At 43.3% G+C, this 24,079-nt stretch overlaps 1 protein-coding gene across 16 annotated transcripts in view; it reads left to right on the forward strand.

Annotated features, from left to right (window-relative positions):
• pomt2 (protein-O-mannosyltransferase 2) overlaps positions 1-24,079 on the forward strand; it is a 259,016-nt gene that overhangs the window by 205,522 nt on the left and 29,415 nt on the right. For 6 of the 16 annotated variants that reach the window (XM_072567928.1, XM_072567927.1, XM_072567934.1 and 3 more), the window contains 2 exons: positions 3,958-4,098; positions 6,595-6,706. The exons of 4 other annotated variants lie outside the window; for them this stretch is intronic. In XM_072567928.1, coding sequence (XP_072424029.1) covers positions 3,958-4,098; positions 6,595-6,706 — 253 coding nt within the window. Of the gene's footprint in view, positions 1-3,957; positions 4,099-6,594; positions 6,707-19,307; positions 19,964-24,079 lie in introns of those variants that run through there. 6 more of the 16 variants (XR_011960401.1, XM_072567935.1, XM_072567940.1 and 3 more) reach the window with 4 other exon arrangements.

Genomic DNA, 24,079 nt, shown 5'->3' on the forward strand with positions numbered 1-24,079 from the left:
CCACTCTCTGGGTAAAGAACCCACCCCTGACATCCCCCCCATACCTTCCACCCTTCACCTTAAATTTATGTCCCCTTGTAACACTCTGTTGTACCCGGGCAAAAAGTCTCTGACTATACTCTATCTATTCCCCTGATCATCTTATAAACCTCTATCAAATCACCCCTCATCCTCCGCCGTTCCAATGAGAAAAGGCCAAGCATACTCAACCTATCCTCGTACGACCTATTCACCATTCCAGGCAACATCCTGGTAAATCTCCTCTGCACCCTCTCCAAAGCTTCCATATCTTTCCTAAAATGAGGCGACCAGAACTGCACACAGTACTCCAAATGTGGCCTTACCAAGGTTCTATACAGCTGCAACATCACTTCACGACTCTTGAATTCAATCCCTCTGCTAATGAACGCTAATACACCATAGGCCTCCTTACAAGCTCTATCCACCTGAGTGGCAACTTTCAAAGAGCTATGAACATAGACCCCAAGATCCCTCTGCTCCTCCACCTTACTAAGGACCCTACCGTTAACCCTGTATTCCGCATTTTTATTTGTCCTTCCAAAATGGACAACCTCACACTTGACAGGGTTTAACTCCATCTGCCACTCCTCAGCGCAGCTCTGCATCATATCTAAGTCTCTCTGCAGCTGACAACAGCCCTCCTCACTATCCACAACTCCACCAATCTTCGTATCGTCTGCAAATTTACTGACCCACCCTTCGACTCCCTCTTCCAAGTCATTAATAAACATTACAAACAGCAGAATAGGCATATGGAAGATAGTACAATGAAGGGTGTGTAGGTTAGTCTGATCTTAGAGTTGGATAAAAGGTCAACACAACATTGAAGCCCAAAGGGTCTGTACTGTGCTGGACTGTTACATGTACTATGTTCTAAAATAGATGTGACATAAGCAGAGGTCAGTGCTGGGAAGAGTTACCTCAAGGTCTGTAGTCGGCCGTAGCAACTTGAAACCAGCTTCAAAGGCTTGCTCCCACATCCCAATGCTCTTGGATTGTGTTTTCGTGCTGCAGAGGTTACAATGCCAGTTAGATTTTTGTGCTGCTGTGTACCCTCTGTACTGCAGATCAACATCTCCCAGACACTTTCTTTGAACATTTTCAAGTTGTCATTCATCGACTATTTTCAGTAGTAGACAATAGAATCAAATATTATTGGGGGAGGTGGGAATACTGAATTTGAAACACAATCCAATCAGCCATGATTGTATGGAGTGGCAGAGCATCCTTGCTGATGTGAATGGTCTACGTCAACACCTAATTCCCATCCGAACAAGGGAAAAGAGTAGGCCACTCGGCCCTTTGTGCCTGCAGTACCGTCACTAAGATTATGGCTGATCTGATTTTAATCTCAACTCAACATTCCTGGATATATTCTGGTTAATCAAGAATCTATTTACCTTAATCTTAAAAAATATTTAAAGATTCTGTATCCATTACTTTTGGAGGAAAGGAATTCCAAAGCCATACAAACCTTAGAGAAAATGCTTCCTCGTCTCTTGTTTTAACTAGCACCCAATTATTTTTTAACAATGATCCCTATTTCTGGATTCTTCCACGAGAGGAAACATTCTTTCAACATCATCAGGTCAAATTCCCTGAGGATCTGTTATGTGTCAGTTAAATCATCTCTAATTCTTCCAAACTCCAGAGGATACAGGCCAGCCTATCTAGCCATTCCTCATAAGACAATCTAGTAATCCCCTCTGAACTGCTTCCAAAGCATTAACATCCTTCCATAAAAATGGTGGCCAATACTCCAGTTGTGGTCTTAGCAATTCTCTGAATAACTGAGGCAGAACCTATATTTGCATTCAATTCCCCTTGCAATAAGCCATTATCATCCTATTGGCTTTCCTGATTACTTGTTGTACCTCCTTGCTAACTTTCTCTAATTCATGCACTAGGATACTGTATCTCTCTCCATCTCATAGCTCTGCAGCCTCTCAGCATTTAGGTAATGTGCTTCTTTTCTATGCTTTCTGTAAAAATTGACAATTTTACACTTCTCCACATTGTGTTCCATTTGCCAGATCTTTGCCCACTCACTTCACCTGGTATACTCCTTCATAGCTCACCTCCCTTCCTGTCTATATGACAAAAGCAAATTTAGCTCCCATACCTTTTGATCCCCTCATACAAATAATTTCATCCACTCAACATCCTGCCAGACTGAAAAGGACTCACGTATTCCTGCTCTCTGCTTTGTATTGGGCAGCCAATTTTCCATACATGCTAGTGTACACCATGATCTCCAATAAATGAGTTAAACATGATTTCCCTATGAGAAAACCAAGGTGACTTTGCCTGATTACTTTGAACTTCAAAAGTGCGCTGTAAAAGCATCTTTAATAGTAGCTTCTAACATTTTCTCTATGATAGATGTTAAGCTTACTGGCCTGTGTCTGTATGTCAGAAAGTGTGGCACTGGAAAAGCGTAGCAGGTCAGACAGCATCCGAGGAGCAGAGTTGACATTGCGGGCATCAGTCCTCCATCACATTTCTGTTAAAGGGCTTAGGCCCGAAATGTCGACTCTTCTGCTCCTGAGATGCAGCCTTATCCCCTGTGGTTTTCCAGCACCACACTTTTCGACTCTGACTCTCCAGTATCTGCAGTCCCCACTTTCTCCCTGTGTCTATATGTTCCCAATATTTTTCAGGAACTCAATTAAATATGAAACTGAAGTCATCAGAATAGATTGACAGGGATGTTGCTAGGATTGGAGGGTTTGAGCTATAGGGAGCGGCTGAACAGGCTGGGGCTACTTTGCCTAGAGTGTCTGAGACTAAGGGGTGACCTTATAGAGATTTATAAAGTTAATAATAGGGTGAATAGCCAGGGTCTTTTCTACAGGGTGGAGGAATCCAAAACTAGAGGGCACAGGTTTAAGGTGAGAGGGGCAATATTTAAAAGGGACCTAAGGGACAACTTTTTGTGTAGAGGGTGGTGTGTATATGGAATGAGCTGCCAGAGGAAGTGGTGGAAGCTGGTACAATTACAACATTTAAAAGTCATCTGGATGAGTGTATGAATTGGAAGGGTTGAGTGGGATATGGACCATATGCTAGGAAATGGGATATCTGGTCGGCATTGACAAATTGGACCAAAGGGTCTATTTTGTGTTGTACACTTCTAACTCTGTGAACAAACAGACAATCTCTCACTGCTGAGAAATGATGGAGTCCTGAGGACGGGAAGCAATTTACTTCATCTTCACACTCTTTAACTGCAGAAAGTTTCTGCTGATCAGAGATGTATAACATGGAAATAGACCCTTCAGTCCAACTTGTCTATGCTGACCAGATATCCTAAATTAATGTAGTCCCATTTGCCAGCACTTGACCCCTATCCCTCTAAACTCTTCCTATTCATGTTCCCATCCAGATGCCTTTTAAATGTTGTAATTGTACCAGCCTCCACCACTTCCTCTGGCAGCTCATTCCATACACATACCACCCTCTGCGTGAAAACGTTGCCCCTTAAGTCACTTTTAAATCTTTCCCCCCTCACCCTAAACCTATGCCCTTTAGTTCTGGACTCCCCGACCCGAGGGAAATGACCTTGTCTATTTACCCTATCCATGCCCCTTATGAACTTTTATAAGGTCACCCCTCAGTCTCCGACACTCCAGGAAAAACAGTCCCAGCCTGTTCAGCCTCTCCCTATAGCTCAAACCCTCCAACTTGGCAACATCCTTGTAAATCTTTAACCCTTTCAAGTTTCACAGCATCCTTCCTGTTGGAGGGAGACTAGAATTGCACACAATATTCCAATGTAAGTTAGCAAATGTGAAGGAGTTAAGTGTCAACATTCTTCCACACTGTAGACCTATATAAATGCAATTTGTTGTTTGGAGTGATTAGAGGGCATACTGTATTTGTGTGACACATACAGAAGGCAAAACAGTGCAGTAACACAGATTTATCTTGTTTCAGAGCGTGCTGGTATAGTTCAGAATGGAGCCAGACAGGTTCTGCTGGGCTGGTTGCTCCATTATGTACCATTCTACCTGATGGGCCGAATCCTGTATTATCATCATTACTTTCCTGCAATGCTTTTCAGTAGCATGTTAACAGGTGTGTCACTTCTCTCCAACATTCCACTGATTTTACTGGGAGATTATCTGGATCTCCGAACATCAAACCAAATGCAGTATTCACGTATCAGACATTATTTCCCCACACTTAAATACATCACATTAAGGCACAAAATGGTTTGAACAAAGAAAATTTACAGCCCAGGAACAGGCCCTTTGGCCCTCCAAACCTGAGCTGATCCAACTGTACTGTCTAAATCTGTTGCTCAGTTCCTAAGCATCTGCATCCCGCTACTCCCCACCTACTCAAGCATCTGTCCACACACATCTTAAATGAATCTACCATGCCTGTCTCTAACACCTCTGCTGGCAACGCATTCCAGACGCCCACCACCCTCTGTGTCAAGTCCTTGTTGCGTGTATCCCCCTTAAACTTTCCATCTATCACCTTGAAAGTGTGACCTCTTGTTGTTGAATCCTTCACACTAGGAAAAGCTTGTCTCTATCTACCCTGTCTATACCCTTCATGATTTTGTAGACCTCAATCTCGTTTTTTCTGATGAAAACAATCCTGACCTACTCAACCTCTCTTCATAGCTAGCACCTTCCATACCAGGCAAAATCCTCGTAAACCTTCTCTGCACCCTCTCCAAAGCATCCACATCCTTTTGCTAATGTGGTGATCAGAACTGTGCACAGTATTCTAAATGCGGCCGAACCAATGTCTTGTACAATTTTAGCATGACCTGCCAGCTCTTCTACTCAATACCCTGTCCGATGAAGACAAGCATACATATGCCTTCTTGACCACTCTATCCACCTGTGCTGCAACCTTCAGGGTACAATGGACCTGAACTCCCAGATCTCTCTGCTCATCAACTTTTCCCAAGGCTCTTCCATTTACTGTATAATTTGCTCTAGAATTAGACTTCCCAAAATGCATCACCTCACATTTGTCTGGATTGAACTCCATCTGCCACTTCTCCGCCCAACTTTTCAGTCTGTCTATATTCTCCAGTATTCTTTGACAGTTCCTGATGCTTTCTGCTACTCCACCAATCTTTGTGTCATCTGCAAACTTGCTGATCATACCAATAGTGCCCTCTTCCAGATCGTTTATGTATATTACAAATAACAGTGGCCTCAGCACTGATCCATGTGGAATACCACTGGTCAGTTTTCTCCATTTCAAGAAACTCCCTTCAACTTCTACTCTCTGTCTCCTGTTGCTCAACCAGTTCTTTATCCACTGAGCTAGAACACCCTGCACACCATGTGACTTCACTTTCTCCATTAGTTTACCATGGGGAACCTTATCAAACACCTTACTAAAGTCCATGTATTTGACATCAACAGCCCTTCCTTCATCTATCAACTTGGTCACTTCCTCGAAGAACTCTATTAAGTTGGTAAGGCACAATCTCCCCCGCACAAAACCATGTTGCCTATCACTGATAAGCCCATTATTTTCAAAAATAAATAGATCCTATCCCTCAGTACCTTCTCCAGCAACTTTCCCATCACTGACATCAGGCTCACTGGTCTGTAGTTACCCAGAATATCCCTACTACCCTTCTTGTACAGGGGGACAGCATGAGCAACTTTCCAGTCCTCTAGCACTTCACCTGTCTTTAAGGATGCTACAAAGATATCTGTCAGGGCCCCAGCTATTTCCTCTCTCGCCTCCCTCAGTAACCCAGGGTAGATCCCATCTAGTCCTGGGGATTTGTCCACCTTAATAACCTTTAGCCTACCCCACATATCTTCCCTACTTATATCAACGTGATCCAGAGTAATCAAACTTCTATCTCTAATCTCAACATTCATCATGTATCTCTCCTCAGTGAACACTGATGCAAAGTAATCATTCAGAATCTCACCCATTCTCTCAGATTCGACACACAGCCTTCCTTCCTTATCCTTTAGTGGACTAATCCTTTCTCTAGTTACCCGCTTGCTTCTTAGAGTCATAGAGATGTTCTTCTATAAGAATAAAATGCTTTGGGATTCTGCTCGCTAAAGCTATTTCATCACCCCTTTATCTCGCTTGATTCCTTGCTTAAGACTAGTCCTATTCTCCTGATATTCCTCCAGGGCCCATTCTGTTCTTCACTGCCTGGACCTAATGTACGCTTCCCTTTTCCTCTTGGCTCGTTATACAGTTTCTCCTGTCACCCATGGTTCACAAAGCTTTCCTTTCCTATCACTTCTTTTCAATGGGACATGCCTATCCTGCACTATCTTTAACCTACCTTTTGAAAATCTCCCACATATGAAATGTGGACTTCCCTTCAAATAGCTGTGTCCAATCCACATTTCCCAGCTCCTGCCTAATTTTGATATAATTGGTCTTGGCCCAGTTTAGTACTCTTCCCTTAGGACCACTCTCATCTTTGTCTTTGAGCACTCTAAAACTTACAGAATTGTGATCACTGTTCCCAAACAAATTCCCCCACTGCAACTTCTACTACTGCAACTTCTATTCATCATTCCCACCCAATTTTGAGAAGGCCTCTTTTTCTGATTCTATCTTTAGCAATCACATGGCATGTTCTGCTGCAAAGTTTTGACCTCCTCTTCAGCCAGGATGCAGCTCAGCGAGTTTACAAAATTGGAATGATGTTCTTGGTTCTTGTCTGCATGTATAGGTGAGTGAGAATATCCTGATCAAAATTATGCCTGAATCCACCTTGAATTTTGCTACTTTAGAGGCAATTCTGTTACACTTCAAATACAGAAGCAATATTTTTGTTGTCATTGTTGAGACAAAACTAAAGTGAAACAATTTTTAAGGACTTTGGATTACTGACGTCCTTTAGTGTAGTAAATTTGCAGCCTTTACCTGGTCTGACTTGTATATGAGGATCCGTAGCCATGTGCTGACTCCTAACTGTCCTCTGAAATGGCCTGTCAAGCCTCTGCATTTAAGGGCAACGAGGGATGGTCCTGCTAGTGATACCCAGAGCCTGTGAAGGCATAAAGAAAAATGTTATCTCCACCATTCCTTCACCCTTGTCACATCCCACTGTGGGCAATGTTTGTGTGATGAAAGTTCTCTTATTGTTTGCTTTTATATTTTATGGTATTTGTTCCTATAACCATTTATACTTTGAAATCTTTCCTTCTTCACTTTCCTTTAATCTACAGCCACAAGCATGGAGTTATTGAGTTACTGAAACTATCCATCAGGTACTCCATGTTGGGCCTACATAGGTTTACCATGCTGTTTCCAGATGGCAGAACTGACTTATGAAGAGGGACCGGATTACTTAGGATTATATCCACCAGAGTTTAGAAGAATGGTGGGAATCTCATCAAAACCTATAAAATTCTAACAGGATTGGACAAGGTACATTCAGGTAGAATGTTTCTGATGACCGGGAAGCCCAGAACCAGGCGAGGGTGGGGGGAGGTAATGCTCACAGTCTAAGGATAACAGGGTACGCCCCTTTCACAAAAAGGTAAAGTCCAAAAAAAGTTGAATATTTTCAAGAAGAAATTAGTTAAAAACCACAAAAAACTAGGTTATAGTCTAACAGGTTTGAACTATATTCTAAAACCTACTTTTGTACAGACAGGTCATTCAAGCTGATACATTACTACCAAACAGCATCTACATCTCTCTCATTCACATCAGTGTTGTTCTTTTGACAATCATCTGAAAGCTGAGGTCCTCTGCTGTTTCACCCATTTGCCAGTGGGAATGGTCTAACAGGTTTGGACTATAACCTGATGTTGTGTATTTTTTAACTTTGTCCAGCCTAGTCCAACACTGGCACCTCCAAGTCAAGAAGTTAGATATAGGTCTAAAGGGAACAAAAAGTGTGGGGAGAAAATGGGAACAGGATACTGAGTTGGATGATCAGCCACATATATATTGAATGGCAGAGCAGGCTTAAAGGACTGAGTGACCTATTCTTCCTATTCTCTGTGCTTTTATATGAGTTGGACCATGACAATAAAGTATTTGTCAACAATGTTGCCTTACTGTGGATCAACTGACTATCTGTTGAGTGTGAGACAGCTGGCAATGGGGTTTGGGACAGTTGGATTCATTAAAAGCCTGCCAAGTCTAGAAGTGGAGATACCATTGCAGAGAATTCTGTCATGAGGAAATAGTCAGCCTTTATTTGAATTGAAGTATGACTGGAGATTTGTTACAGTTTGCTTCCAAATGGAGAAGAACATTCCAGAAAATTTGGAAAAACAGTAGAGGGATTGAAGGAGAGTTGCCAAGAATCAGGATGATGCAGAGTAGAAAATGAGAACTAGGAGCAGGAGAAGGCAATTCAGCTCCTCAAGTTTACTCCATCATTTAACAAGATCTTGGCTGATCTCATCTTTGTTTCAACTCCACTTTAATGCTTACTCTCCAAAACTCTTGAAGCCATTATGAATTGAAAACTTCTCTACTTCCTCAAATTTACTCCATGTCTCAGTATACACTGCATTCTGGGGCGTGAATTCCACAGAATCACATCACTTTGATAGAAATAAGTTTTCCTCATCTCTGTTTTAAATCTGCTGTCCCTTATTCTAAGTTTACGTAAATAGAAAAGGCATTCAAAGATATTTCGGAATGATTGAAGACATTAGAGAGTGAGTACAGGAAAGATTCATGAGAATGGCTGCTGTTATGAGGAGCAACAGTAATATGGGGAAATGGAAGCTGTCCTCTTTTTGGCAAAGTGAAAATTTAACTGGAGTTTAAACAAAATTAATGAAGGCTTGAGCAGAGTAAATAGGAAGAAACCATTCCCACTGGCAAATGGGTCAAAAATCAGAGGGCCTCAGTTTTAAGATGATTGTCGAAGCAACGTTGATGTGAATGAGAGAGGTGTAGATCCTGTTTGGGAATAATGTATCAGCTCGAATGACCAACCTGTACAAAAAAAGTTTAGAACATTGCAGTGCAGTACAGGCCCTTCAGCCCTCAAGTTGCACCGATCTGTGGAACCAATCTAAAGCCCAGCTAATCTACTCTATTCCTTTTTCGTCAATATGTCTATCCAATGAAAATTTAAATGCCCTTAAAGTTGGCGAGTCTACTACTGTTGCAGGCAGTGGACATGGAAGCTAGGGAACTTGGGGAAATAAATATTGATATCTTGAGAAAAGTTCATATTAAAAAAGAGGTGGTGCTGGAGGCCTTAAAACAAATAAAGGTAGATAAATCCCTTGGATCTGCCAAATGTATCCAGGAACATAGCAAAGATGATTCTTGATAGGAGGAAAGTAACAGGGTAGTTGTTATGGGGGACTTTAACTTCCCCAGTATTGACTGGAAATACTATAATGGGTCAGTTTTTGCTCAATGTGTGCAGGAGGGTTTTCTGACACCGTATGTCGACAGACCAACAAGTGGGGATGCCATATTGGATTTGATGCTGGGGAATGAACAGGTGTTAGATTTGGAGGTAGATGAGCACTTCGGTGATAGTGACCACAATTTGGTTATATTTACAATAGCAATGGGCAGGGATAGATATATACTGCAGGGCAAGAGGTATAACTGAGGGCTGGGCAACAATGATGCGATTACACAAGATTTAGGATGCATAGGCTCGGGAAGGAAACTTCAGGGGATGGACACTCTTGAAATGTGGAGCATAATCGAGGACCAGTTATTGTGGGTCCTTGATAAGTATATACCTATCAGGCAGAGAGGTAGTTGTCGAGAGAGGGAGTCATGGTTTACTAAAGAAGTTGAAGCTCCTCTCAAGAGGAAGAGGAAGGCTTATGTGAAGATGAGGGGCGATAGACTTAGGACAGATGTCGGGGTAGTTTCTTTACTCAGAGTAGTAGGGGGTGCGGAACGGCCTGCCTGCAATGCAGTAGACTCGCCAACGTTAAGGGCATCGGACATACATATGAATAATAATGGAATGGTGTAGGTTAGATGGGCAGCAGATTGGAGGGTCGAAGGGCATGTACTGCACTGCAATGTTCTATGTTCTAACTTTGTGGAAAGGTAGAAAAACTGGGCCTCTTGTCGATATATTTGTATCATCGACAGCAACGGGTGAGATGCTGTAAGGCTGCAGGGTGGCTAATGTGGTGCCATTATCTAAGAAAGGTGATAAGGAAAAGCCAGGGTGAGCTTGACGTCAATGGTGGGTAAGTTGTTCAAGAGGATTCTGAGGGGCAGATATCCGTGCATTCGTAAAGGCAAGGACTGATTAGGGATAGTCAGCATGTGTGTGTGGGAAATAGTGTCTCACTAACTTTGAAGCGATGACAAAGATTGATGAAGGCAGAGCAGTAGATATTGTCTATATGGACTTCAGCTCAGCCGAGTTGGAACAAAGGGTCTGTTTCTGTGCTGTAAAACTGTGACGGTATATCTGAAATGGATTTGGCTCCAAATTCCCAATGTGAAATCAACTGCGCACCCAGTCTCCAGCAATGCATTCCTAAAGTACTTGGGTAGTTTGTGCTAAAAGAATTCTTTCATTAGTATTCTGTGTTGGTAGTAATCTCATTTTTGTCAAGTGGAACTTGTTGAATGTGAATTTGCAAGGGTTAATGCTGAGGGGTGTCTTAAACACCACCCACTATGATGAGGTCATGTGGACTTGTGGGTATGACAACTTCAGATCTCAAAGGAGTGAGGCAGGACAGCTGGTTCTCTTCCATGTCTCTGTCGATCTTCCAGTCAACCTGTCCAGCATTTTATAACACACCTCTTGGTCCTTCTAACCCAGAGGTGATACCATTGCACCACAAGAGCCCTCAACCATGGTCTTCAGCAACAGCAATCGTATTAATGTAACCTGAAGCTAGTTGCTAGCTCCAATAAAAAAGATCCTTTTAATTGTAAGAGACTGGTTTAATTTGAGCAGGAAGTGCTTATCCTCTGCTGAACTGAACCCGTAGGACCCTGTACCACCTGCACTTTGAGGGTGGTGACAACAACTTCTGTCATGAATTCCAGCTCAGTGTCATAGCTGACACACCCATATATCCAAACTGTAACGAACAGATCATGGTAGTGTTTGTCCTCTCCTTCCATCAACCCTAGCACACCCTTCATTTCCTCTTTCCTGGGTGGCCTAGTCATTAGTATCTCCCTTGTCTGACTGTGAATTGTTGCATAGCTTTTAGAGGAGATAAAGATCCTTGAGAGTGTGCAGAACAGATTCACAGGATGAGGGAATTTAGCTACAAGATTGCATTGGACTGGCTGTGTTTGTCCTCCAAGAAGCAAGGGAAATTAAGAGGAGATTTGAGAGAGGTGTACAGGATTATGGCAAATTTAAATATTAGAAAAACCTGTTTCCTTTATCTGGGAGACAGATTTAAGAATTTAGCTAAGCGATAAAGAACATAAAACTTTACAGCGCAGTTCAGGGCTTTTGGACCTCAATGTTCGCTGACCTGTGGAATCAATCTGAAGTTGATCTATCCTGCATATCTATCATCCATATGTTTATCCAATGACCATTTAAATATCCTTAAAGTGGTGAGTCTACTACTGTTGCAAGCAGTACAATCCACACCCCTACTACTCTCTGAATAGAGAAACTACTTCTGACATCTGTCCTATATCTATCCCTCCTCAATTTAAAGCAGTGTCCCCTCATGCTAGCCATTGCCATCTGAGGAAAAAGACTCTCTCTGTCCACCCTGTCTAATCCTCTAATCATCTTGTATGTCTCAATTAAGTCACCTCTCAACATTTTACTCTAACAAAGACAGTCTCAAGTCCCTCAGTCTTTCCTCATCAGACCTTCCCTCCATACCAGGCAACATCCTCGTCATTCTCCTCTGAACCCTTCCCAAAGCTTTGACGTCCTTCCTATAATGCAGTGACCAGAACTGTGCACAGTAATCCAAGTGCGGCCACTCCAGCTTTGTACAGCTGCAGTATGACCTTGTGGCTCCAAAACTCAATCCATCTACCAATAAAGGCTGACACACCGTATACCTTCTTAACAACCTGTGGCGACGTTCAAGCATCTATGTACATGGGTACAGATCTCTGTTCATCTACACTGCCAATAATTGTACCATTAGCCCAGTACTTGAGCCAGTTCTGTATCCAAATGGCTAGCTCTCCCTGTATTCCATGAGATCTAACCTTGCTAATCAGTCTCCCATGGGGAACCTTGTCGAATGCCTTACTGAAGTCCATATAGATCACATCTACTGCTCTGCCCTCAATCCTCTTTGTTACTTCTTCAAAACAAAACTCAATCATGTTTGTGAGACATGATTTCCCGCACAAAGCCATGTTGACTATCCCTAATCAGTCCTTGCCTTTCCAAATACATGTGCACCCTGTTCCTCGGGATTCCCTCCAACAACTTGCCCACCACCGATGTGATTCACTGGTCTATATTTCCCTGGCTTGTCCTTACCGTCCTTGACAGAGAAGCTCACCCATGCCGTAATCTGTTAAATTTTAAGAAGCAATAAACTATCCCAGATTTCACTATTTAACGTAAAAGTTAACGATTTTATTCTTTAAGTTCTACAGAGAACATTTAAACAGCAACTATTCACAACTCCTTTCTCTCAAACCTATCCTTTACATCCCCCTCTACAATACTAGTCTGATTTAAAACATAATAACCCTGATTAAGATTTACAAGAAATCACATTTCAAAACCAGCCAGCTTTGTCAATTCGCCTTTGTAGATTTTCTTCTGTCGCTTTTCCTCTGTATTCTCCTGTGTTGTCTTTTCTTTGGCCTTATGCTGCACAACTTTTCGAATGGACAGGTACCTTTCATAGAGCTGTTCGGCTAGCAGTCTGTACTTGTTGGTGCCCTTTGCTGATCTCTCCCTAACTGTTCAACATGTCTGGTTTTATAATCCAAAACATCAGATCATTTCATTGGTTTGATGTCATCCCGAACAGTAAAATTCAAATTCAATTGGATTTTGGTATCTGGAGCATAATTTAAACTGGCCAAATTTCAATGTGTTTTTGTTCCATGGCAACACAACTCCAATTATTTGTTTCAACCAAATGTTATATTTTTAAATTGTTCAGCACACTGTGCTGTCAGTCAGTCCTTGCTAGCTTCCTGTCTCTCTCTTAAAGGCTCAGTACACACCTACACCTTCATAACACTATAATTACCAGGGTTGTCCCTACTCCCCTTCTTGAACAAGAGGACAGCGTTTACTGTCCTCCAATCTTCTGTTAGAAATCACACAACACCAGGTTATAGTCCAACAGGTTTATTTGGAAGTACAAGCTTTCAGAGTGCTGTTCCTTCATCAGGTGATTGTGGAGAGTAAGATTGTAAGACACAGTAATTATAGCAAAAGTTTCCAGTGTGATGTAATTGTAATTATATATGGAAAAATACCCAAATTGTTTAAGTCTCTCATCCTTTAGAATGACCATGTTGGTATCTGTTCTTTCATACGTAAATCATAAAACTTGTTTTTAAAAAAAGTTACTTTCTCAAGTGAACTTTAACAATTGGCATCATGTCGGCCCAGATAAGGTATTGAAGCTGCTAAGTCCTTGTGAGGCTGTGTCTGTGCCACAATGGTCAGACTGATTCTAATCTAAAGCAACGGATTTTCAGAATCTTACAAGGATTCATGCAGTTTTGAGCAAAGTAAAATGTAATTCTGTAAGTACAAATTCACCCCACAAACTTATATGTTTATGTGTGCATGTTTTTTTGGGGGCGGGGGGTGGCGGCGGGAAGGTTGTGTGTGTATACACGTACGTACTGCAACGTGGTCACCTGTAGTGTGACATGGACTAAGGTCTCAGTTGAGGCCATTCCCATGGGTACCGAACTTGGCTATCAGCCTCTGCCCGGCCACGTTTCGTTGTTGCCTGTCCCACAACCTGCCTTGAAGGACAGTCACCCAGAGATCTGAGATCAAATGTCCTGAACCGCCAAAGTGCTGTCCGCCTGGGAGGGAAGACCCCTGCCTGGTGATTGTTGTGCAGTGTCCATTCACCCATTGCCATTGCCTCTATTTGGCCTCAACAATATACCATGCCTCAGGGCATCCTTGCCTCCAGTGTAGGAGATAGGTAACGTCAGTTGGGTCCCATGAGTACCTGCCGTATACATGGAAGGTATTGCCATGCGTAATGATGGTATCTGTGTCGACACTGTGACATGTCTTGCTGCGCCTACCGTGACAAGGTTGTATGGTATTATCCTGAAGGTCGGGCAGTTTGCTATGAACAATGATCTCTTTGAGGTTTGGTGGTTGTTTAAAGGCGAGCAGTGGAGGTGTGGGGAAGGTGTTGGCGAGGTGCTCATCCTCATTAATAATGTGTTACAGGCTGCGAAGAACATGGTGTAGTTTTTCAGTTCCTGAGAAGTACAGAACAATGAAGGGTACCCTTTCGGATGCAGCTCCTGTCTGTCTCCTGAGGAGGTCATTACGGTTCCTCGCTGTGGTATGTCGGAACTGGTGGTCAATGAGTTGCGCATTGTACCTCATTCTTCCAAGTTCTCATCACGTTCCTCCTCATCTGAACTGACCCAGTGTATGCGTAGGGCTTGTCCATAGGGGATGGCAGTTTTAACATAATTCGGGTGGAAATTGGAGAAGTGTAGCATCGTGAGGTTATCTGTGGTTTTGCAGCAGAGTGTGGTGCTGAGGTGTCCATCCTTGGAGATGCATGTGTCCAAGAATGAGACAGTTAGTAGAGAGTAGTCTATGGTGAGTTTGATGGTGGGATAAAACTTGTTGATATCACTGTGTAGTTTTTTCAGTGAGTCGATGCACTGGGTGTATAGTGTTGGTTGGAGGTCCTGTGTAGAGAAGAAGTCTTGTTCGAACCAGTGCATGAAAATGTTGGCGTATTGGGGTGAAAGATTTGGTCCCCATGGCTGTTCCATGTGTCTGGATGAAGAATTAGTGTCAAACGTGAAGACGTGATAGAGGATAAAGAGAATGAGTTGTAGGACGGTGTTTGGAGATTGGCAGTTGATGGTGTTGAGTAATGAGGCTGTTGCCACGATGCCATCATTGTGGGGGATGCTGGTGTAGAGTGCTGAAACGCCTATTGTGACGAGGAATGTTTCTCGTTCGACTGGTCCCTGGGTGCTGAGTTTCTCTAAGAAATCTGTAGTGTCATGACAGAAGCTAGGGGGTCCCCTGTACAATGGGTTTCAAGATGCCTTCGAGATAGCCCGAGAGGTTCTCACACAGGGTCCCATTGCCTGATACATTGGGACGTCCTGGTGTGTTGGCTTTGTGAATCTTTGGAAGGCAGTAGAAGTCGCCGATACGAAAAGTATGTGGGATGAGGATGTGTAGGGAACTCTGAAGAACTGGGTCCAAAGTCCTGATCAACATGTTTAGCTCACAGGTGTGCTGTTTGGTCAGATCGGCCAGTAGTTGCCTGTAGTGTTCCTGGTTGTTCAGTTGTCGGTACACTTCCTTGCAGTAATCTGTTCTACTTTGAATGTAGATGACTCCTTCTTTATCTGCTGGTTTGGTGACAGTGTTGTAATTGGTTTTGAGAGCATGGATGGCGTTAGGGAACTACAGATACTCTCACTAGTATCCTCATATACGGATGAGGAAGGACACCACTTTGACTGGGACAACACATCCATCCTAGGAAAGGCCAAACAAAGACACGCATGAGAATTCCTAGAAGCATGGCATTCCAACCGAAACTCTATCAACAAACATCGAGTTAGACCCTGTCTATCACCCCCGAGAGAAGGAACAGGAAGTGACTTCACCACAGGAAATAATATCATCAACCCAAAGACATTGGTTCGGCCACATTTAGAATACTGTGTACGGTTCTGGTCGCTACATTACCAAAAGGATGTGGACTCTTTGGAGAGGATGCAGAGAAGGTTTATGAGGATGTTGCCTGGTATGGAAGATGCTGGCTATGAAGAGAGGTTGAGTAGGTTAGGTTTGTTTTCACTAGAAAAAAATGAGATTGAGGGGGACCCTGATTGAAGTTTACAAAATCATGAAGGGTATAGACAGGGTGGATAGAGACGAGCTTTTTCCCAGGGTGAAGGATTCAATAACGAGAGGTCACACTTTCCAGGTGAGAGGTGGAAAGTTTAAGGGGATACACACGGCAAGTACTTCACACAGAGGGTGGTGGGCATTTGGAACACGTTGCCAGCAGAGGTGGTAGAGGCAGGTACGGTAGATTCATTTAAGATGTGTCTGGATAAATGCATGAGTAGGTGGGGAGCAGAGGGATACAGATGCTTAGGAATTGACCGACAGGTTTAGACAGTAGATTTGGATCGGCTCAGACTTGGAGGGTCGAAGGGTCTGTACTCAAGCTGTAAATTTTCTTTGTTCTTCGTAAACCCAAACATCTAAATAGAAAGAAGGAATTTTCAGCATTGCTTCACCTGAGGCGCACTGAAAACGTTACCTCGTAAGGTAATGAAATGTCTGGAAATGAACCTTCCAGCTTAGCAAGCAAACCTATGTCCAAAACCTCAACATGAGCTACAAATCTTCTCAAAACCCGCTACAACCCAGTTCTTCATCCAGACAGATGGAACAGCCATGGGGACCAAATTTGCACCACAATATGCCAACATCTTTATGCACTGGTTCAAACAAGACGACTTCTCTATGCTTGATCTCCAACCAACACTATACACCAGGTACATTGACGACATTCTCTTCCTCTGGACCCACGGAAAGGAGTTACTGATAAAACTACACAGTGATATCAACAAGTTTCATCCCACCATCAAACTCACCATAGACTACTCTCTACTATCTGTCTAATTCTTGGACACGTGTCTCCATCAAAGACAGGCACCTCAGCACCAAACTCTACTGCAAACCCACAGATAACCTCATGATGCTACACTTCTCCAGCTTTCATCTGAAACATATTAAAACTGCCATCCCCTGTGGACAAGCCCTACGCATACACCAGATCTGTTCAGATGAGGAAGAACGTGACAGGCACCTGGAAGTACTCAGGGATAGCCTCATAAGAACGGGGTACTTTGCTCCACTCATGGGCCGCCAGTTCCGATGTGTCACAGCAAGGAACCATAATGACCTCCTCAGGAGACGGACACGAGCTGCACCTGACAGGGTACCCTTCGTTGTCTTGTGCTTTCCAGGAACTGAAAAACTACGCCATGTTCTTCACAGCCTGCACCACATTATCAATGAGGATGAGCACCTCGCCAAGAACTTCCCCACACCTCCACTGCTTGCCTTTAAACAACTACCAAACCTCAAAGAGATCATTGTTCGTAGCAAACTGCCCAGCTTTCAGGACAATACCATACAACCTTGTCACAGTAGACACTGCAAGATGTGTCAGTGTCGACATGGATACCACCATTATGTGTCAGGACACCTCCCACCTTGTACATGGCAGGTACTCGTGCCACTTGGCCAATGTTGTTTATCTCATACACTGCGGGCAAGGATGTTCTGAGGCATGGTACACTGGTGAGACCGAGCAGAGGCTACAACAACGGATGAAGGGGAACAGCACAACAATCACCAGACAGGAGTGTTCCCTCCCAGTCAGGGAACACTTCAGCGGTCCAGGATATTCGACCTCGGACTTTCGGGTGACCGTCCTTCAAGGCAGACTTTGGGACAGGCAACAATGAAAAATGGGGGTCAGGTAGCATCGGAGGAGCAGGAAAATCGACGTTTCGGGCAAAAATGACCGAGCAAAGGCTGATAGCCAAGTTCAGTACCCATGGGGATGACTTCAACTGGGACCTTGGCTTCATGTCACACTACAGGTGACCCCATTGCACTATTCACACACACAGATGGACACACACACACAAGTTTGTGGGGTGAATTTGTACTTGCAGAATTACATTTTACTTTGCTCAAAAACTGCGTGAATCTATGTAAGATTCTGTAAATCTGTTTTTTTTTTAGATTAAAATTAGTCTGACCATTGTGGCACAGTCTCACATAGGGCAGCTTGCACCTTCAGTACATTATCTGGACCGACATAACACCAATTGTTAAAGTTACTTTCTCAAGTGAATGTTTTTTTAAAAAAAATGCGACTTACATATGAAAGAACTGATACCAACATGCTATAAACCTGGCCAGGTTCATTACCCAGAACCAAATCCAGTGTGGCCTTGCCCCTTGTTGGCTTATCTACATACTGTGTCAGGAAACCCTGCTGCACACAATGGACAAAAACTGATTCATCCAAACTACTTGAACTATCTTATTTCCAGCCAATATTTGGAAAGTTAAAGACCCCCATAACAACTACTCTGTTACTCTCACTCCCATTCAGAATAATCTTTGCTATCCTTTCCTTGACAACTCTAGATCTATTTGGAGGCCTATAGAAAACTCCCAACAGGGTGACCTCTCCTTTCCTGTTTCTAACCTTAGCCCACACTACCTCAGTATATGAGTCCTCAAACGTCCTTTCTACCACTGTAATACTGTCTTTGATGAACAATGCCATGCCTCCCCCTCTTTTACCATCTTCTCCGTTCTTACTGAAACATCTAAATCCTGGAACCTGCAACAACCATTCCTGTCCCTGCTCTACCCATGTCTCCGAAATGGCCACAACATCAAAATCCCAGGTACCAACCCTTGCTGCAAGTTCACCCACCTTATTCCTGCTCCTGGAGTTGAAGAAGACGCACTTCAAACCACCTTCCTGCTTGCGAATGAACTCTTGCAACCTTGAAACCCCTTTGCTCTCAACCTCCTGGCCACTGGAACTATAATTCAGGTTCCCAGCCCCCTCCTGAAGAGCATTAGCAAATTTCTCCTCCAGGATATTGGTACCCCTTTGGTTCAGGTGTAGATCATCCTGTTTGTAGAGGTCCCATCTACTCTACAATGAGCCCCAATTATCCAGGTAGGTGGGATCTCTACAAACTGGTATGGGTAGGGGGTGGAGTAGGGTAAAGTAGTGTGATAGTGAACTGGCATTTGATGCTCATGACGGTTTGTGGAAATTAAGTGATTCTAAATGGAGATTGGATGGGTTCTCAAGGGAAATAAACTTACAGGATGGCAAAGAACAGGGAGTGAAATGATTGGATAGCACTGTCGAGACCAGCATGGACTCTGGGCCAAATGGCCAACCTCTGCTGTTGTGGCTGTGACATTTTGGCTCGATAACTGCCTTCTGCCTCTGTCTATTTATTACTCATCCTTCCTTTCCAAACTGCATGTCTCCTTGTTTCCACTAAACATCATCCTGTGTCTCATTTTTACCAGTGCAGAGTCTGTAAACCCAGCAACAAGATGTTGTCCCCATGGTTGAAAGTACACACATCTTTTTTTTTGTATTTTTCAGTTTCTACTTGTTCCATCCCCTGTCCTATGGGATGGTCGGCCCACTTGCTCAGGATCCTCACAGTCCAATGGCAGGATTAAAATGGCTGGAATCCTGGGAATTCTAAGTGTTACCAGAGATCAGAAATGGAGAATGGCAGCTATTGTTTATCGCTGGCAAAAGGTTGGACCAAGATTTCAATCAACAGAGGACAAGACTCCTACCTTTGCCTTAAGCTTTTAATAAGCTCTTTTGTAGCCTTCAAAATGAGTGATACACTTACTGTTGTCAGCTTAGAATTGATGTGTGTAGTATTCAGTTAATAAAGCAGAATGCTTTATTCAAAATACTTTACCTTTAACCTGGAACTATCCAGAAGGTGCTCCAGTCTTGATGTAGATGTTGAACTTCTGCATGCAAGTGGCAAATTTTGATTTGAATCTCACCATCTAAGGTTTAGTCTGTTTACTAACTACTGTTTCTGAACTTTGTAATTCCCTTAAACATACTGCCTTCTACAGAATTGACTGTAGGGAACTTCAGAACCACATCCAAACTGCCTATTGTGGAACTGTGCAGACAAACTTTCATTTGATGGGATTATGTGTAATTCAGCAAAAAAAAGTAAAGAACTGTGGATGCTGGTAATCGGAAATAAAAACAGAAGTTGCTGGAAATACTCAGCCGGTCTGGAAGCATCTGTGGAGAGAAAGCCGAGTTAATGTTTTGAATTCAGTTCTGAAAAAGGCACACACATTGTGTAATAAAATTAACTTGAATTTTTTTATTCACTTATGGGACGTGGAATTGCTGGCTGGGCCCAGCATTTAATGGCGATCCCAAGTTCCCCTTGAGATGGTGGTACTGTTGGTAGACCCACAATGCCCTCATGGGGCAAGTTCCAAGATGTTGATCCAGCAGCACTTAAGTTATGGTCATATGTTTCCAAGTCAGAATGATGCCTGGCTTGGAAGGGAACTTGTAGAGGGTGGTGCTCCCATGTATCTGCTAGCCCATCCTTTGAGATGATAGTTGTGGGTTTGGAAGTTGGTATCTAAGGATCTTTGGTGATTTTCTACAAAAACAAATTCATTCTGACAGTAACTACACCATAAAGCCACAGGCCCTCTCCAAGTATGAACTGCTGACAGCCTCTAGAGCACCAGACACACCGCGAAGCATGAGGCTGCAGTATCTGGGAGAAGTGTCATTGAGTCATACAGCACAGAAATCCATCCTTCAGTCTGACTCATCCAGGCTGACCATAATCCAAAAGTAAACTAGTCCCAGTTGGCATGGTTTGGCCCATATCCTCTTAAAACCTTTAATATTCATGTATCTATCCAAATGTCTTTCAAATGTTGTAACTGTACCAGCCTCTGCCACTTCCTGTAGCAGATTATTCCATTACACCCAATGCCGTCTGCGTAAAAGCATTAGTCCTTACCTCCCTTTTAAGTCTTTCCCCTCTCACCTTCAATGACCTTTAGTTTTGGGTTCCCCGACCCTGGAAAAAGACCTTGTATATTTAACCTGTCCATGACCTCTAAAAGGCAACACCTCAGATTCCGACACTCCAGGGAAAACAGCCCCAGCCTATTCAGTTTCTCCTTGTAGCTCAAACCCTCCAACTCTGGCAACATCCTTAGAACATAGAAAATTGCAGCGCAGTACAGGCTCTTTGGCCCTTGATGTTGTGCTGACCTGTGGAACCAATCTAAAGCCCATCTAACCTACACTATTTCATTATCATCCATATGCCTATCCAATGACCATTTAAATGCCCTTAAAGTTGGACAGTCTACTGCAGTTGCAGGTGGTGCGTTCAACGCCCCTACTACTCTGAGTAAAGAAACTACCTCTGACATCTGTATCTATCACCCCTCAATTTAAAGTCCTGTCCCCTTGTGCTAGCCATCACCATCTGAGGGAAAAGGCTCTCACTGTCCTACATAATCCTCTGATTATCTTATATGTCTCAAGTCCCATCTCAACCTTCATCTCTCTAACGAAAACACCCTCAAATCCCTCAGCCTTTCCTCCTAAGACCTTCCCTTCGTAATAGGCAATATCCCAGTAAATCTCCCCTGAACCCTTTCCAAAGCTTCCACATCTTTCCTGTAATGCAGTGACCAGAATTGTACGCAATACACCAAATGTGGTCGCACCAGAGTTTTGTACAGCTTCAGCATAATCTCATGGTTCTGAAACTCAGTCTCTCTACCGTATGCCTTCTTAATGACCCTATCAACCTGGGTGGCAACTTTCAGGGATCTATGTATATGGACACAGAGATCTCTCTACTCATCTACACTGCCAAGAATCTTTCCATCATTCCAGTAGTCTGCATTCCTGTTACTCCTTCAAAAGTGAATCACCTCATGCTTTTCCACATTAAACTTCATTTGCCACCTCTCATTCCAGCTCTGTAGCTTATCTGTGTCCCTCTGTAGCCTACAACATCCTTCCGCACTATCCACAAATCTGTCATCCACAAATTTACCAACCCATCCTTCTACACCCTCATCCAGGTCATTTATAAAAATGACAAGCAGCAGTGGCCCCAAAACAGATCCTTGTGGTAAACTACTAGTAAACTGAACTCCAGGATGAACATTTCCCATTAACCACCACCCTCTCTCTTCTTTTAGCCAGCCAACTTCCGATCCAAACTGCTAAGTCCCCCTCAATCCCATGCCTCTGTATTTTGTGCAATAGCTGACCGTAGGGAACCTTATCAAACACCTTACTGAAATCCATACACTCCACATCAATCGCTTTACCCTCATCCACGTGTTTGGTCACCTTCTCAAAGAATTTAATCAGGTTTGTGAAGCATGACCTACCCTTCACAAAACCATGTTGACAATCCCTAATCAACTTATTCATCTCTGTGATTATAAATCCTATTTCTTACAACCCTTTCCAACTCTTTACCCATAACCGAAGTAAGGCTCATTGGTCTATAAGTACCGGGATTGTCTCTACTCCCTTTTTGAACAAGGGAACAATAGTTGCTACCCTCCAGTCTTCTGGCACTAATCCTGTAGACAATGACTACATAAAGATCAAAGTCAAAGTCTCGGCATTCTCTTCTTTGGCTTCCCAGAGAATCCTAGGATAAATTCTATCCAGCCCTGGGGACTTAACAATTTTTACACTTTCCAGAATTGCTAACACCACCTCCTTATGAACCTCAATTCCTTCTAGTCTAGTAGCCTGTATCTCAGTATTCTCCTTGACCACATTGTCTTTTCTAATGTGAATACTGACAAAAAGTATTTATTTAGAACTTCCCCTATCTTAACTTCCCACTACTATGCTTGATTGGCCCGAATCTTACTTTGTCATTCTTTTATTCCTGATATAGCAATAGAAAACCTTAGGGTTTTCCTTGATCCTATCCACCCATGACTTCTCATGTCCCCTCCTGGCTCTTCTTAGCTCTCTCTTTAGATCTTTCCTGACTAACATCTAAGTCTCAAGTACCCTAACTGAGCCATCACATCTCATCCTAACATAAGCCACCTTCCTCTTGACAGATTCAGTCTCATTAGTCAACCACAGCCCCCTCGATCACCACTTCTTCCCTGCCTGACCTGTACATACTTACCAAGGACCCGCAATAACTGGTCCTTGAATAAGCTCCACATTTTAATTGTGCCCATCCCCTATAGGTTCCTTCCCTATCCGATGCATCCTAAATCTTGCCTAATCGCATTGTAGTTGTCTTTCCCCCAGCTATAACTCTCGCCCTGCGGTATAAACCTATCCCTTTCCATCGCTAAAGTAAACATAACCGAATTGTGGTCACTATCGCAAGAGTGCTCACCTACCTCCAAGTCTAACAGCTGGCTGGGTTCATTACCCAGTACCAAATCCAATATGGTCTCGCCCCTTGTTGGCTTGTCTACATACTGTGTCAGGAAACCCTCCTGCATGCATTGGACAAAAACTGAAGTACTTGAACTATAGTATTCCCAGTCAATGTTTGGAAAGTTAAAGTCCTTCATAATAACTACTCTGTTACTCTTGTTCCTATCGAGAATCATCTTTGCTATTCTTTCCTGTACATCTCTGGAACTATTTGGAGGCCTATAGAAAACTCCTAACAGGTAACCTCTCCTTTCCAGTTTCTACTTTCTGCCCATACTACCTCAGTAGAGGAGTTCTTAAAACATCCTTTCTGCAACTGTAATACTGTCCTTGACGAGTAATGCCACACCTCCCCCTCTTTTACCATTTTCTCTGTTTCTACTGAAACATCTAAATCTCAAACCTGCAATGACCATTCCTGTCCCTGCTCTACCCATGTCTCTGAAATGGCCACATCGTTGAAGTCCTAGGTACCAACCCATGCTGAAATGTTCACCTACCTTATTCTGAATGCTCCTGGCATTGAAGTGGACACACTTCAAACCAACGTCTTGCCTGCCGGTGCCTTTTGTGATCTTGCAGTCTTAGTTCTGATTTCACTGCTCTCATCCTCCCATCTCCTCGAACTACAATTTCGATTCCCATCCCCCTGCTGAATTAATGTTAAACTCACCTGAAGAGCATTAGCAAATTTCCCCCAAGGATGTTGGTACCCCTCTGGTGTAGGTGAAGACCATACTGTTTGTAGAGGTACCACCTATCCCAGAAAGATCCCCAATTATCCAAGAATCCAAAACCCATTCTCCTGCACCATCCCTGTGGCAACATGTTCAACTCCTCCCTCTCCCTATTCCTCGCTTCACTAGCACGTGGCACGGGAAACAAACCAGAGACAGCAACTCTGTTCGTTCTAGCTC

This window comes from Chiloscyllium punctatum, chromosome 4 (genome assembly GCF_047496795.1).
Source record: "Chiloscyllium punctatum isolate Juve2018m chromosome 4, sChiPun1.3, whole genome shotgun sequence".
In the NCBI taxonomy this organism is placed as follows: Eukaryota; Metazoa; Chordata; class Chondrichthyes; order Orectolobiformes; family Hemiscylliidae; genus Chiloscyllium; species Chiloscyllium punctatum.